The sequence below is a fragment of the Conger conger genome, chromosome 8 (assembly GCF_963514075.1).
Source record: "Conger conger chromosome 8, fConCon1.1, whole genome shotgun sequence".
Classification (NCBI taxonomy): Eukaryota; Metazoa; Chordata; class Actinopteri; order Anguilliformes; family Congridae; genus Conger; species Conger conger.
The window spans coordinates 36,024,837-36,039,197 of NC_083767.1; the positions used below are offsets into that span (position 1 = coordinate 36,024,837).

At 45.5% G+C, this 14,361-nt stretch overlaps 1 protein-coding gene across 2 annotated transcripts in view; it reads right to left on the reverse strand.

Annotated features, from left to right (window-relative positions):
- Positions 1-14,361, reverse strand: part of slc2a9l2 (solute carrier family 2 member 9, like 2) — a 158,170-nt gene that overhangs the window by 116,707 nt on the left and 27,102 nt on the right. For both annotated transcript variants that reach the window (XM_061251989.1, XM_061251990.1), the window contains 2 exons: positions 9,088-9,189; positions 3,105-3,265 (listed from right to left, as the gene is read on the reverse strand). In XM_061251989.1, the coding sequence (XP_061107973.1) occupies positions 3,105-3,265; positions 9,088-9,189 (263 nt within the window). The remainder of the gene's footprint in view (positions 1-3,104; positions 3,266-9,087; positions 9,190-14,361) is intronic.

Below are 14,361 nucleotides of genomic sequence, written 5' to 3' on the forward strand. Positions count from 1 at the left end.
CCCGGCAGTGGCAAATACAGACAAACAGCGTCTATGCGGTGAGAATTCGTATTTAATGATGCTCCATGTGACGTGCATTTTAGAGACATGTCTGCCCCTAGGGGGAAGGGTCTGAGAGGGGGTAGGGTTTGCGTGAGAGTGTGGGTGGTGGTTAGTGGCTGATGCATCGTCAGGTTTTCCAGAAGCTTCCAGGGGCACTTCCAGAGGCGATTCCCGAGTCGATCTATCTTCATCTGTGAACGCCTCTAATTAGCGCTAAACAGATGCCAGAGCTGGGCACTGGCAATTAAATGCAATAGGGAACCTGTCAGAGACCTCTGGGTACATTAAGGAGATAATGCACTACAGACCAACTACCCTCTCAAATGATGAATGGGGAACCCATTGGGGGCAAGGAAGTCCCAAAGTATCATTCATAATACTAATTACACACACAACACACACACACATACTCCACAGAGAGCGAGGATACTAAAATCAGTCTACCCATGTGTATTTAAGCCACTTTCGATACAAAGGTGTATGGGTCATGGCTGAGAAAGGCATTGTCATCACAAACGGCTAATCAGGCAAAACGAATGTCTGATAAACAGTACTCAGACTGCACACATGACAACATGACGACACATTTTACTCTTCTGTTTAGCGGCACTAGTGTCACATGACATGATGCAGAAGAACGCTCGCTCCCGAGTGTACTCAAGGTGTGGTTAGGATATCAACAGTTTCAAAACTGGGATCCTCAGCACTGGTTCCGCAAAGCCGGCCGTTTTTTGTTGTTACTCAGCACGATCAATAAAAGCCAGTTGATTACATCGTTGAAGTTAAAACAGCGATACAGCCCTTCCGGACCAGATTTGAAGAACACTGCATTAAGAGGTAGTTAATTAAGTTCTCTGAACCTCCTTCTGAATGGCCCCAGTGAGGTATGTGTGGAACATAGTGCCATTTTGTATTTTCCTTGAGGTTTCACAGGTAATCCCCACACTGTCTGCTCACCAGCTGTTGATTAAGGAGGATCATTTTTGAGTTTTTCCACAGGTGTGCAGCTTCCACTTTTTTTTTTGTGTGTGTATTGGAGTTCATTTTAAATGTAAAAATAGGGGGGGATTTACGAAGATAAATGGCCTTGCTGCTGCTGCTGTCATCTAGTCATTCTCCAAAAAGCAAACAAAAGAAAATCTGACTATGCATTAACCTTAAATGGAATCTGCACAACAACAACCTTATTCTTCTAAAAAGTCAAGAAAGTTGGGCTACCGTCCTGACTCATCCTCACCACTTTTCTAGTGCACCGGTTTGTGTCTCTTTTCTAGTGCATGGATGGGCCCCACAGTCTGGTATGCGTTAAGGCATTGTTTTAGGGCATGGATTGGCCCCACACTTTGTGTCTATATTATGACTCTTTTCTAGAGCACGAATGAGCCCCACAGTCAGAGATCAGCCAAGGTACTGTTCTTATTCTACGGTTCAAGCCTTCTGTTCATGGTTTTGTGCTCGTCTTTACAAGCTTTCGATGCTTTTGAGCTTTTATAAAATCCTTTCAGAGCACGTTTCTCTCCATAGGTATCACCCCTCTCTTCACAGTCACTTCCCTTGTCTTGATTGATTGGAAGCCGTTCATTATTTTCCACTGAGGTGCCCGGAGGTTCACAGTAACATATCAGACATTCAGGCCCTGTGGTTCACACCCATTAAACTAGCGCAAAGCACAATTGCGTACTGAAAGGTAATTAAGGCCTGTATTGTCCCCAGGTCCTTCACCTCAACATTCAGACTGAGTGATGTTCAGTTCTTCCGTACTACTGAGCTAGCCCATAACCTTCCAGACCAGCTGAGACAGCAAATCTTACCGTTCCAGATGCTCTTTAACTGTAATTCTAAAAACCTCTTCCCTGCTATCGATCAGATGACAATCTCTTGCCATTGCATTACAGTATGGCCATTTAACAGACACTCTTATCCAGGCTGACTTACACACTTAACATTTTTTACATAGCCTTCATTTACAGTGCAGTCTTAATAATATTCCAAACAGTTTATTTTGAAAAGCCTGTTTAGCCTATGACACTGACTTTGTATTTTATTTCTCAGCATCATAATGGCTTCCTTGACTATCATTGGCAGAACTCTGGGCCTCACGTTGACAAACACCAATAGACTACAAAGGCAATCAAAGGCCAAGAGTCAAGACGTGATAATCAAACCTAAGGAAACCACTAAGGAAGTGATTGAATACACCTGACTATTCAGAAGCAGCTGAGAAGCCAACTGCCCAATTACTTTTGGTCCCCTGAAATGGGCATGACTATGTATGAAAAGGGATGTGATTCCTATAAGCAACCCATCAAATACCTTCAAATCAAAGGGGACAGTCTGCACCTCACATGTTTTGTTTCATTTCAAACCCAATGTGCTGGATTAATCTAAATTGTACCAACTGTCTAAATACATACAGACTGGACTGGACATATTGAAGCAATGAAGGTTAAGGACCTTGCTCAAGAGTTTGAGAACAGTGCCCTACCTAGGAATCATTTAGGTTACCCAGACAGTTTTTCATTATTTAGTCCTAATCGGAAAGGTCACACTACCAGGACTTTTCAAATCATTAACATTTAAACATATAACTTATAAACTCTGTTTATGACAAAACATAAATCGAGTTATGATTGGCCTGGATTATACTTGTCCACCACTTTGACTAACAATTAAAAGAATGTTTTCATAACAGTCTGGTAACTTCAGCAGTTACTGAAATTAGTTTCTGAACTCACTGAACCGAGTTTGTAAAGGCTCATTTAACAGAACAGAGTTTTCAAAAGTTGGTACACTGAAAAAAAAAGAAAAAGCTTCATTGGATAAACCTGAAAATTTTACATCAATTTATTACACATAATACGGGTAACAAATTGAAGTGAAACTTTGGGTTTATCCAATGATATATTATATCATATTTTTTTAGGCTTTCTTATTTGAAAATAGTTTAGGTTCATTAGGTTTCCATCTCTTCCAGATGGATAGCAGAGGTTTCAGTGCCGATGAAAACAGGAGTGGACATTGCGAAAGTGGGGGAGAAAGGGGGGAGCGTATTAAGAACTTGCCTGCCCAGGACCTTTATGAGCAGGGAGACAACGAGCGCCCCCAGGAGCCCTCCAATGGCGAAGATGGAAACGGTGATGGACCAGAGTAGGGTTAGAGTCTCCCCGAGCGCAGGTTCACCGTAGCGTTCCATCCACGTCCTGTTATAGAAGGACTTAATGTACTGCGGAGAGCGAGGGACAGAGGGAGGGAGGGAGGGGAGAGAGGGAGAGGGAGGGGAGAGAGGGTGGGGAAGACAGAGAGTTAGAGGGGCAGGGGAAGAGGGAGGGAGGGAGGGGAGAGAGGGAGAGGGAGGGGAGAGAGGATGGGGAAGACAGAGGGACGAAGGGGCAGGGGAAGAGAGAGGGAGGGAGGGGAAAGAGAGAGGGAGAGAAAGAGAGAGGGGAAGGGGAGAGGGAGGGAGGGGAAAGAGAGAGAGAGGGAGGGGATGAGAGGGTAGGGGAAAGAGAGGGAGAGATGAAGGGGAAAGAGGGAGGAAGGGAAAGAGAGGGAAAGAGAGAGCACAAGGGTGGGGAAAGAGAGCGAGGGAGGGGAGAGAGAGGGAGTGGAGAGAGAGGGAGGGGGGAGGGGAAAGAGAGAGAGGAGGGAGAGAGTGGGGGGAGGGGTAAGAGAGAAGGAGGGAGGGGAAAAAGCGGGAGAGGTGAAAGAGAAGGAGGGAGGGATGGGAAAGAGAGGGAGGGAGAGAGAAATACAGTTTGAATTTTGACGCTCCTGTCTTGAAAATACACAGTTGTACAAAAAAATCCCAAAAAGCCAGAAGACATTATAGAAAAAGCCCTCACACCATATCGTACAGCAATTGTCCTTGCACTAACAGTACATTATGGTCGACTGAACATTTCCACATTGCAATTCAATCTTCCAGGGCTCTGAAACAACCTCCTTAAGCATGGTTATTTTATCAGGTGACCAATCCACCCCCACTCCACCCACACAGAATTCTGATAATTCTCCTCATGAGCAGCATGATAAGCTTTACCAAACGAATACATAAAGGTAACCTTACTTACAGAAAACAGAATGAGTGAGAGTGACAAAGATAAAATAATCAGACAGTGCTGAACACAGAATGTTAATAATGGGCTATTAAATCTATTTGTCAAGAGACCATCAATAGCATTGCTCTGGCAGAGACTGAAGGCTGGAAACCGTTCAGATAGAGGTCAAACAACTAAATGCTTCACTCAAGCAGTACTCTGAAATCTTTGGATGATTCATAACAGAAAATAAATAGAAGTCAAGGTGCTTTCAGCAGTCAAAATGTAATTCCTCACAATCGCCCTAATCTGAGAATGGCAGATCAATGTAGCACAATGCCGAAATACAGTATCAACCCCCGGCAAAAAAGAAAAGAGATTTGAATGGGTGAGGTAGAACATCGACGGGATGAAATCCTTTCTATTTGTGTGACAGCCCAGACGTTCTGCGGGTGAACAGGAAACTAATTCGTCAGATTTCAGCTGCCCTCAAATGCTCCTGCACCCTCCCCACGGTCCAGTGCCTGTCTGTCTGCATCCCTCTGTCTCTCCCAGCTGCCCGGCTCTGAGCTTCTCCCTGCCCAGTGTGTGTGTATGCCTGTACGTGTGTGTCTGTGTGTGTGTGTGTATGTATGCCTGTATGTGCATGTGTGTGTGTCTGTGTGTGTGCGTGTGTTTGCGTGTCTCTGTGTGCGTATGCCTGTATGGGTGAGTATGTGTGTCTGTGTGTGTCTGTGTGTATGTATGCCTGTGTGTGTGCATGTGTGTGCGTGTGTGTGTGTATGCCTTTATGTGCTTGTGTGTGAATGTCTGTGAGTGTGTATGTATGCCTGTATGTGCGTGCATGAGTGTCTGTGTGTGTGTGTGTGTGTGTGTGTATGTATGCCGGTATTTGCGTCTGTGTGTGCGTGTCTGTGTGTGTGTGCCTGTATGTGCTTGCATGCGTGTGTCTGTATGTGTGTGTGTGTATGTGCGTGGTGTGTGTGTGGGAGGCAAGATGGTGGTTGGATCCTTGCTGCAGATGCAAGTACAAGAGAAATTCTTTCACACCATCTCGTTGTAACTGCCGTTGTTAATGCAGTCAGTTGCAAAATGATGTTCTATTCTGCATATTGTTTTATATATCCTCCTGCTATACTTTCTACTCCTCAAGTGAAGGACATTAGATTGTAAAGGAAGTATATTTGAGCCCTTATGTATTTTGTGAATAGACTTTTGGACCTAAATAAAGAATTAAACTGTGCATGTGTGCATATGTATATGTATGTATGTATGTATGTGTGGTGTGTGTGTCTGTATTTCTGTGTGTGTGTCTATGTGCCTGCACGTGTGTCTGTGTGTGGGTGGTTGGTATGTGTGCTGGTGGTGCGTGTGTGTGTGTGTCTGTATGTGTGTGGGGGGTTGATGTGACCTACATTATCCAGGAGACAGGCCATAAGCCACTCAGCCATGTAGCCAGCCTGTCGCTGGGGACCTCCAGGTTACCAGAGCATTCTCACCTCAAACTCACTACACACTGCATTATGGGACATGGACTTACACACAGGCCATGTCTGGGTGACCCCTTGGCTTTTGCGGTTTTGGAGAAGAGGAACTGATGCACTTTTAATGAGCCTCTGCTGGTGTTCAAAGACATAGTTTCATATATTCATTAAAATGTATCTGGGCGGGTGGGAGTATGTGAGATCGTATCACGTACTGGTGAAAATATCAGGCACCCACGAGACATGAACAAATTTAAGTGCCATTGAAAACATATGGGCATATGGAGCCATTGTAAGGGCCAGGGAGTGCAGTAGCAGTGACTAGGCTTGACCAAATAAAAAACTGAGAATATAGTGGAATAAATCTCACCGTGACAGCATACGCTATCACGACATTTACTCTTGGGTTTTATATATAATTTCTGAGGAAACATTGAAAAAAGTATTTTGTGTAAGTTACAGGGCATTTTTTTACCCTCCCCTAGCCTCCTCCATGGTCAAATGTCTCTGTTCTCTTCATCTCATTATTCAGTGTTTCCTATTGTTGCTCCACAGAGGAAATTAAACGCCACCTGAAAGAGCATCTCGCACCAGGGTGACCTATTTCACAAAGCGGGCCTCTGGGTGAAGCAAACAGCATAAAATGTCAGAGCTGAAATGACCCTGATAATGCCTCAAAAACAGTGGTGTCCTATCAGCGTTTTAAATTTCGCAAAAATAGTTCACTACCGTCCATCTCGGTCAGACACCGGGAGAAAAATTAAACCGGGATTCAGCTGAGCGTAGTCTATCCTGTTTACCGCTGTCGCCGTGATGTAGTCCGTAAATCCCGGCAAGTCCCATGGGGAGAATGCCGTCAAATGCAATTACAGGTTCCGTAGCCCACAGTCTATCTCATTACGGATAATCTATCTCCATAATGCTGTCATGCTAGACCTAATGCCGTGTTCTGTGTATGAGCTATGTACGTTTTCATGGCACTACCTTCCTTGTAAATACACAGCTGTGCTCCGGCACGCCTCGATTTAAAACTGGTATGAAGGTATGACTCATAACACAAGCTGACAGCTATGGAATATCAGGGGAATTGCAGGCCTCTACTCATCTCTTCAGACATATGCTGGTGGACCTGCACTGCAATGATTAGAATGAAATAAGATCCAAAGTGGGAGCCGGCTCCTGTAACACCAGAACACAAACAATTGGAATGTTTCAAATTTTAGCTGAATTGTGACATGATAGCTTTAACAACCATTTATATAGTACTAATATACATGGTACTATTACTTTAGGAAGTATTAGCATCTACACTGACAGCTACAAGTAGTAATGTAGAAGTAGTGTAAAAGTGAAAGCATGTTATATTGCAATACATAATGCATATCCACTATCATGGGGCCTAGACTTTCCTTATTACTCATTTATAAAGTGTATATAAAGTATTTATTACGCGTCTTTCTTGCCCACGGAAATCTTCCTGAAGCAACATTTCATATGAAGCGACACGAAAAGCTTCAGATCATAGCCTGATATGAAAGGCATACCCTGTTTCTGTGCCAGGCATTCAGCCTGCCATGGTGTGGGTGAGGATGCCAAAAAATGGGGTTAGGGGGCAGGGGTTACTGCGGTGGGGGGGGGTGTTGGGGGCGGAAGAAGCGAATTTCAGGAAAGCTTGGCAAAGCCTCTACTCCAGCACTCACATAGCTGGGCAGAGGCCCAATTCTGCAGCAGGATCTAATTAAACACTGTGGAGTGATGCTGCTGTGGAAACAAGGGCCTACGTGAGGAAGGGAGGGGTGGGGGTGTCTAAGGAGAATCAGGGCTCCACTTGCCAAGAACGATACTTTCGATATACACGCCTTCAAAACCACCTTGCTCGTTTTACATGTTCCTTTCCCCTGAGCACAAGCAGCAACAGTGCTTTGTAGTGCTTATGGTCGAACAGAGAAAATAATAATATTCCAAAGTTTCCTAACAGTAGGTTAATAAGCCAGCATGGGCGAAAAGTGAGGGCCTGGGGACCATTCCAGGCAGATATGGGGGTAATACCACCCCCGGAAAAGCCACTAGGAGGATGTGATATGATGCAATATGATGCAAGAAATCCATCAGCACACACTACACACAGAATAGCATAGCCCCCCCGCCCCCTTCTCTCAGAGGTGGAAATTAGTTAAATTTGAATTGAGCAATGATATCAAGTTTGGCTTTTCAGTCAGTTCCACGGTGTCATTGTGTGGGACAGTCTGACAGGTCACCTAGAAGCACACAGTGCAAGATTATTCCCAATACTGATGGGTTGAACAGAGCTGAATGGTCTGTTCTGGTCTATATTTATGTCTATGTTATACAACAGTTCCAGTTGAGTAATTTGATTGGACAAGAGGCATTCCATGCTTTCTGACATACAGAACAACACCACTGGAATTATTTACTGCAACATAATATTACTCGCCTTTATTTACATTCTAATTGATACATCGCTAGCAAAAAAACTATATTTGTTGGTGGAAATGAATAAACAAATCAATCTGTTGCGTCAATCATCACTTCATTAATAGTTTATAGGCTAGTACAACTATTGTATAGAAGCCCACTTGTGCTGCTATAATGCCTATCAACTTGACTGATTATTTACAACCAAATCACAGCCATGCTGATATACAGTATAACAGTCTCCCTCTCACGTGATATTGCTCAATTATGTTTGAATATTCATGCATAAACAATTGGCCTAACATGATGCCAGTGCTCTGGAGATCTGCCCTTCAAAAGAGCTCACAGACACATTCTTAAAAGGCCCACACTCTCTTACCTAACTCAAAACTTCAAGCATCATTAAACAGCTATTATAATATAATGAACGCACATGGCCATCTCACTTCCCTACATTTCCCCAGCAGGGTGTGAAATATCAATTTAGAGAGCAGAGAACATTACATGCATTCTGTTACCCAAGGGGGTCAATAACTTGTGCAATAAGAAATGGAATGGAAGTTAAATTGGCATAATTTAAAAACAAATGTTTACATGTACCATGTCTGTCTTTTTCCCAAAGCATTTGCACAATTCATCCTGAGACCCATATCACAGGTGAATGGCCATATTGTGGGCCACAGTGATCTGCAGATAGAAAAACCTGAACACATGAAGTAACAATTTATTTGGTTGACTCACTGTGGTGTACACCTAGGTCAAATACAGAATTGTTTTGGATTGAAATAATTTTCTACACTTCACTGAGCTTGTCTGGTGTACAGAAACCTACAATATCCTCTCAAAAAGTGCAAACCCCTGCCTTCTGGTCTTCTGGGTTGGCTCAATTACACTAGGCAAGACTAATCGAGCACAGCATTTGAATCCAAAACAATTCCATATTTCACCCAAGTCTGCGGATCCAGGACAGTAGCTAATTCTAAAACAATAATACACCCATCTAGTGAAGGCTAAATTAATGTGTCAGTCATTGACAGTCATGAGTCAATGGTAGTTAGTGTTTGTAAAGGCACGGGTCGGGTATTCACCAAGGCTGGCGCGTTGACCACTGATAGGTTGTAGCCGTAGAGGTAGGAGGAGCCCAAGGCACCGAAGAAAGCAGCGCATACCAGAGGGAAACTGAGCTTCACCTGAGGAGAGAAAAAAAGAACAAGTAGATCAGCTCCAATGGCACATCACTATGGTTACAGACCGATATCACGGCAATGGACCCATCGGGTCAAGGGCTCGAATCCCAGATAAGGCATCACGGTGTCCTTGAGCAAGGTTCCTTCCCTGGATAGCTCTAGGCGAAATCTAGCGATGTAACTGGGACATGCTCACGTCATGTCTGAGTGATGCGAAAGAGGTCCGGGGCCCCCCCAAGGGGTTCTTACGGTTCAGGAAAGCAGCGGGAATTATAATCCCAACACACATTTGCATTTGAGCGGCACAGTGGCATAGTGGCACTGTTTCTACAAGAAGGGTTCTGGGTTTGAACCATGGCTGGCTAGATCCTCTGTTGCGTGGAGTTTGCATGTTCTCCCCGTGTTTGCACAGGCTTACTCCAGGCACTCTGGTTTCTTCCCACACTCGAAGACATGCATGTCCGGTTAGGTGCACTCCAGCCACTGCCCTTGACCAAGGCACCTCAGAACTGGATTGGTCCCCGGGAGCTGCACTGTGGTGCTGTATTGCTCCTAAGTAACTAGGATGGGCCAAATGCAGAGGACAAATTACCCTACTGGGTTCAATAAAGTCATCCATCCATCCATCCATCCATCCATCCATCGTCACCCGCTTATCCGGAGTCGGGTCGCGGGGGCAGTAGGCAAAGTCGGGTATTCCAGGCGTCCCTCTCCCCAGCAACGCATTCTAGCTCCTCCTGGGGGATCCCGAGGCGTTCCCTGGCCAGGAGAGATATATAATCTCTCCAGCGGGCTCTGGGTCTCCCTCGGGGTCTCCGCCCAGTTGGACGAGCCCGGAAAACCTCCAAAGGGAGGCGCCCGGGAGGCATCCTGATGAGATGCCCGAACCACCTCAATTGGCTCCTTTCGATGCGAAGGAGCAGCGGCTCTACTCTGAGCTCCCTCCGGATGTCCGAGCTCCTCACCCTATCTCTAAGGCTGAGCCCGGCCACCCTACGGAGGAAGCTCATTTCGGCCGCTTGTATACGCGATCTCGTTCTTTCGGTCACTACCCAAAGCTCGTGACCATAGGTGAGGGTTGGGACGTAGATCGACCAGTAAATCGAGAGCTTCGCCTTCCGGCTCAGCTCCTTCTTCACCACAACGGTCCGGTGCAACGCCCGCATTACTGCTGACGCTGCACCGATCCGCCTGTCGATCTCACGCTCCCTTCTACCCTCACTCGTGAACAAGACCCCAAGATACTTGAACTCCTTCACTTGGGGCAAAGACTCGTTCCCAACCCGGAGGGAGCAATCCACCGTTTTCCGGCAGAGAACCATGGCCTCGGACTTGGAGGTGCTGACTCTCATCCCGGCCGCTTCACACTCGGCTGCAAACCGCTCCAGTGCGTGCTGAAGGTCACGGTCCGATGAAGCCAGCAGAACCACATCATCCGCAAAAAGCAGAGATGCGATTCTGAGGTCACCAAACCGGACACTCTCCTCACCTCGGCTGCGCCTTGAGATCCTGTCCATGAATACCACAAACAGGACCGGTGACAAGGGGCAACCTTGGCGGAGTCCAACACCCACCGGAAACGTGCTTGACTTTGTGCCGAGAATGCGGACACAGCTCTCACTTTGGTTATACAGGGACCTGATGGCTCGTAACAACGGCCCCGGTACCCCATACTCCCGCAGTACACCCCACAGGGTTCCCCGGGGGACACGGTCGAAAGCCTTCTCCAAGTCCACAAAGCACATGTGGACTGGATGGGCAAACTCCCACGCCAGCAACCCTGCCAAGGTAAAGAGCTGGTCCACTGTTCCACGGCCAGGACGGAAGCCACATTGCTCCTCCTGAATCCGAGGTTCGACCGTCGGTCGGAGCCTCCTTTCCAGTACCCTAGAGTAAGCTTTCCCAGGGAGGCTGAGGAGTGTGATACCCCGGTAATTGGAGCACACCCTCCGGTCCCCCTTCTTGAAAATGGGGACCACCACCCCGGTCTGCCACTCTACAGGTACTGTCCCCGATCTCCACGCGACCCTGAAGAGGCGTGTCAGCCAAGACAGCCCAACAATGTCCAGAGCCTTCAGCATCTCAGGGCGAATCTCATCTACACCCGGCGACTTGCCACTGAGGAGCTTTTTGACTACCTCAGCAACTTCCGCCAGGGATATAGGTGCAGATTCACCCGAGTTCAATAAAGTATATCTGTATATCCCCTTCAAGGCTGCCCTTCATGAATACAACATCGGATTGCTGATCCTTCATGGCAGCCGCCATTGAACATTGACTGCTTTCATAGGGATGGCCTGTAGCTTAGTGGTTGGTTAAGGTAAATGACTGGGACACACAAGGTTGGTGGTTCTAATCACGGTGTAGCCACAAGATCCGCACAGCCGTTGGGCCCTTGAGCAAGGCCCTTAACCCTGCATTGCTCCAGGGGAGGATTGTCTCCTGCTTTGTCTAATCAACTGTACGTCGTTCTGGATAAGAGCGTCGGCCAAATGCCAATAATATAATATATAATATTATATAATAATATAATAATATCTTCAAGATGGACACAATGAGAGTGAAGATCACCGGAGGAGTTTTTTTTGTAAGTTACCGGTAAGCATTACCTGTATTAAGATTCACTTCTATAGGCACATGATTGTTAACTAACCTCCCTTGAGGTTCTCTCATTCGGCAGCCATTACTATATATTGTGCACTACTTTTTTTAGAATATTAGCAAGTGCTAACTAAAGTTAGCAGTAAACAGAAAAAGAAGTAAACTTGTTTACAAATGTTAGCTAACGTTGGGGAACGGTTTGCCTTGTTGAGAGCAGCACCCGTTTGTCTGAGTGAAGAGGGCAGTAGAAGGCCAGGAAGGTTTTCATGGCAGGCACATCTGCTCCTGCGATGGGAAACAGCCAATCAGGATGCTCGGATATGTCCTTGTGGGGGCTGGGTGTCGGATTAAACAAACGCTTCCGAAACCCGCCCCCCCCCCCCCGCGAGACCGCCCAGCTACACTGCAGGATCACAGACAAGCCGTTTACAAGTAATCTCAATGGCAATGAGGTCACACAGAGATGATTCCTGATCCAAGCCAGTACAGTTCTATGGGTAAGAACCACTACAGCAAACATAAAAGAATGCAGTGCATTAACTGCATCGAGAATCAGGAAGGAATATTTTTTTTTTAGACGGTGATAGTGTGAACCATGTTTAGTTCTCTGCAACAGTGTGCAAGCTGTGAGACATGGAATTACACCTATATTCATACAGTGCAGCCCATCATTGTTTGGAATGTGGTATGTTCTCTGTTCTTTTAGCTCTGTACTCCAGCACATTGAATTTGAAATGAAACTATGAATATGAGGTTAAAGTGCAGACTGTTACCTTTAATTTGAGGGTATTTAGCCCATCCATATTGGGTGATCCATGTAAAAATTACATCCTTTTTATACTACACATAGCCCATCCATTTTAGGGGATCAAAAGTAATTGGATAGTTTACTTCTCAGCTGTTCCTGATTAGTCAGGTGTATTCAATTGCTTCCTTAGCGCATCTAAGGAAAGCTTTCAGTATCTAGCCTTGATTCTAGGCCTTTGATTGCCTTTAGAGTCTGTTATTGGTGTTTTTCACCATGAGGAGTCAATAACAGTCAAGTAAGCCACAGAAAAAAGTCAGAGACATAGGTCAAACAATAGGCTTCCAAACCGGTTTGGAACATCACCGCTGTCCAAATACTTATGGACTGCACTCCATTGTTCACTTTGCATTTCTTCCATGTCATTGAACGCATGTTGTCATTATTACATTACATTACATTACATTATTGGCATTTGGCAGATGCTCTTACCCAGAGCGACGTACAGTTGATTAGACTAAGCAGGAGACAATCCTCCCCTGGAGCAATGCAGGGTTAAGGGCCTTGCTCAAGGGCCCAATGGCTGTGCGGATCTTATTGTGGCTACACCGGGATTAGAACAACCGACCTTGCGGGTCCCAGTCATTTACCTTAACCACTACGATACAGGCTGCCCGCATTATCAAAGCACTGGCGGCTCAAACAAGAAGAATGTCAGCTTGAAAAAAATGGTATCGGATCTCCAGAAACATTATTTCTTGCAGTAGCTGGCTTAATGGTACGGGTAGCACCATCTTGAAGGTGCGTTTCGATCGAGGACATTCGAGTGGGCAGGGCTTAGGAACAGTCAATTAGGGGAGAGAGGATAAATGGATGGGGGGTGGAATTTGGAATGGAAGGAGGAACTGGTGGAATAGTTGGAACACGGATATTACGGTATGTAGACAGGAGAAACTGATAGGGTTGATTCTTTGAATAGAGGGTGAGTGGGATAGAAAGATGAAGAGATAAAGGAGGATGGGAGGAAGAGGTGGAGAGAGGTTGTCGATGAGAGGGCTTCTGGTCCTGTCTTTGCCTCTAACCAGCTGGAGCACTGAAACCAATTAGACTTTGCTGATTTCAAACACCCAAAATGTCCTCTTAATGTAGACTGGCATCCATGAGAAAAACACATTAATTTATAAATAGCCATGGGCATGGCTTTATGAAGAGGAAAGCAAACAGGTCCATAGTGCCTTCTTCATACACCTCCTTCTGTGCTGGAAATCCTATGATTCATTTGAGTAATCGCATTGTTGTACCTTAGAGTGATGTAGTGGGTACAATGGGGGGATTGGTGTTGTACAGTACTGTGCGAAAGGCTTAGGCACAGTAAACAGTTAAATGGCAAATCAATATATGTTGTGACCACCCATCACCTTTAAAACTGCATCAATTCTCTTAGGCACTCTGTCCTGTAAGAAAACCGGCTGGTGCGTAGTTCCAAACATATTGGAGAATGTGTAGTTCTTCTGCAGACTGTGGCTGTCTCACTTGCTTCCAGGTAATCCCAGACAGCCTCAAGTTATTTGTTTTATCTGAAAAACGCTCCATTACGTCATATGTTCCTGTATTTAACAAAATACAAACATTTCTCTCACATTTACTTTTTTGGAAAGTGAATGTTTGGAAATCTTCTCTTTTCTACTGACACACTAATGCAGAAAAGAAAAAAAGGAAACATCTAAGGGAGAATCTATGGTGCCTAAGACTCTTACACAGGCTTTATAATGGTTTCTGAACTGAGTTTGCAATTCCGAGATTGTGCTGTCAGGTGAGGCACTACAGTT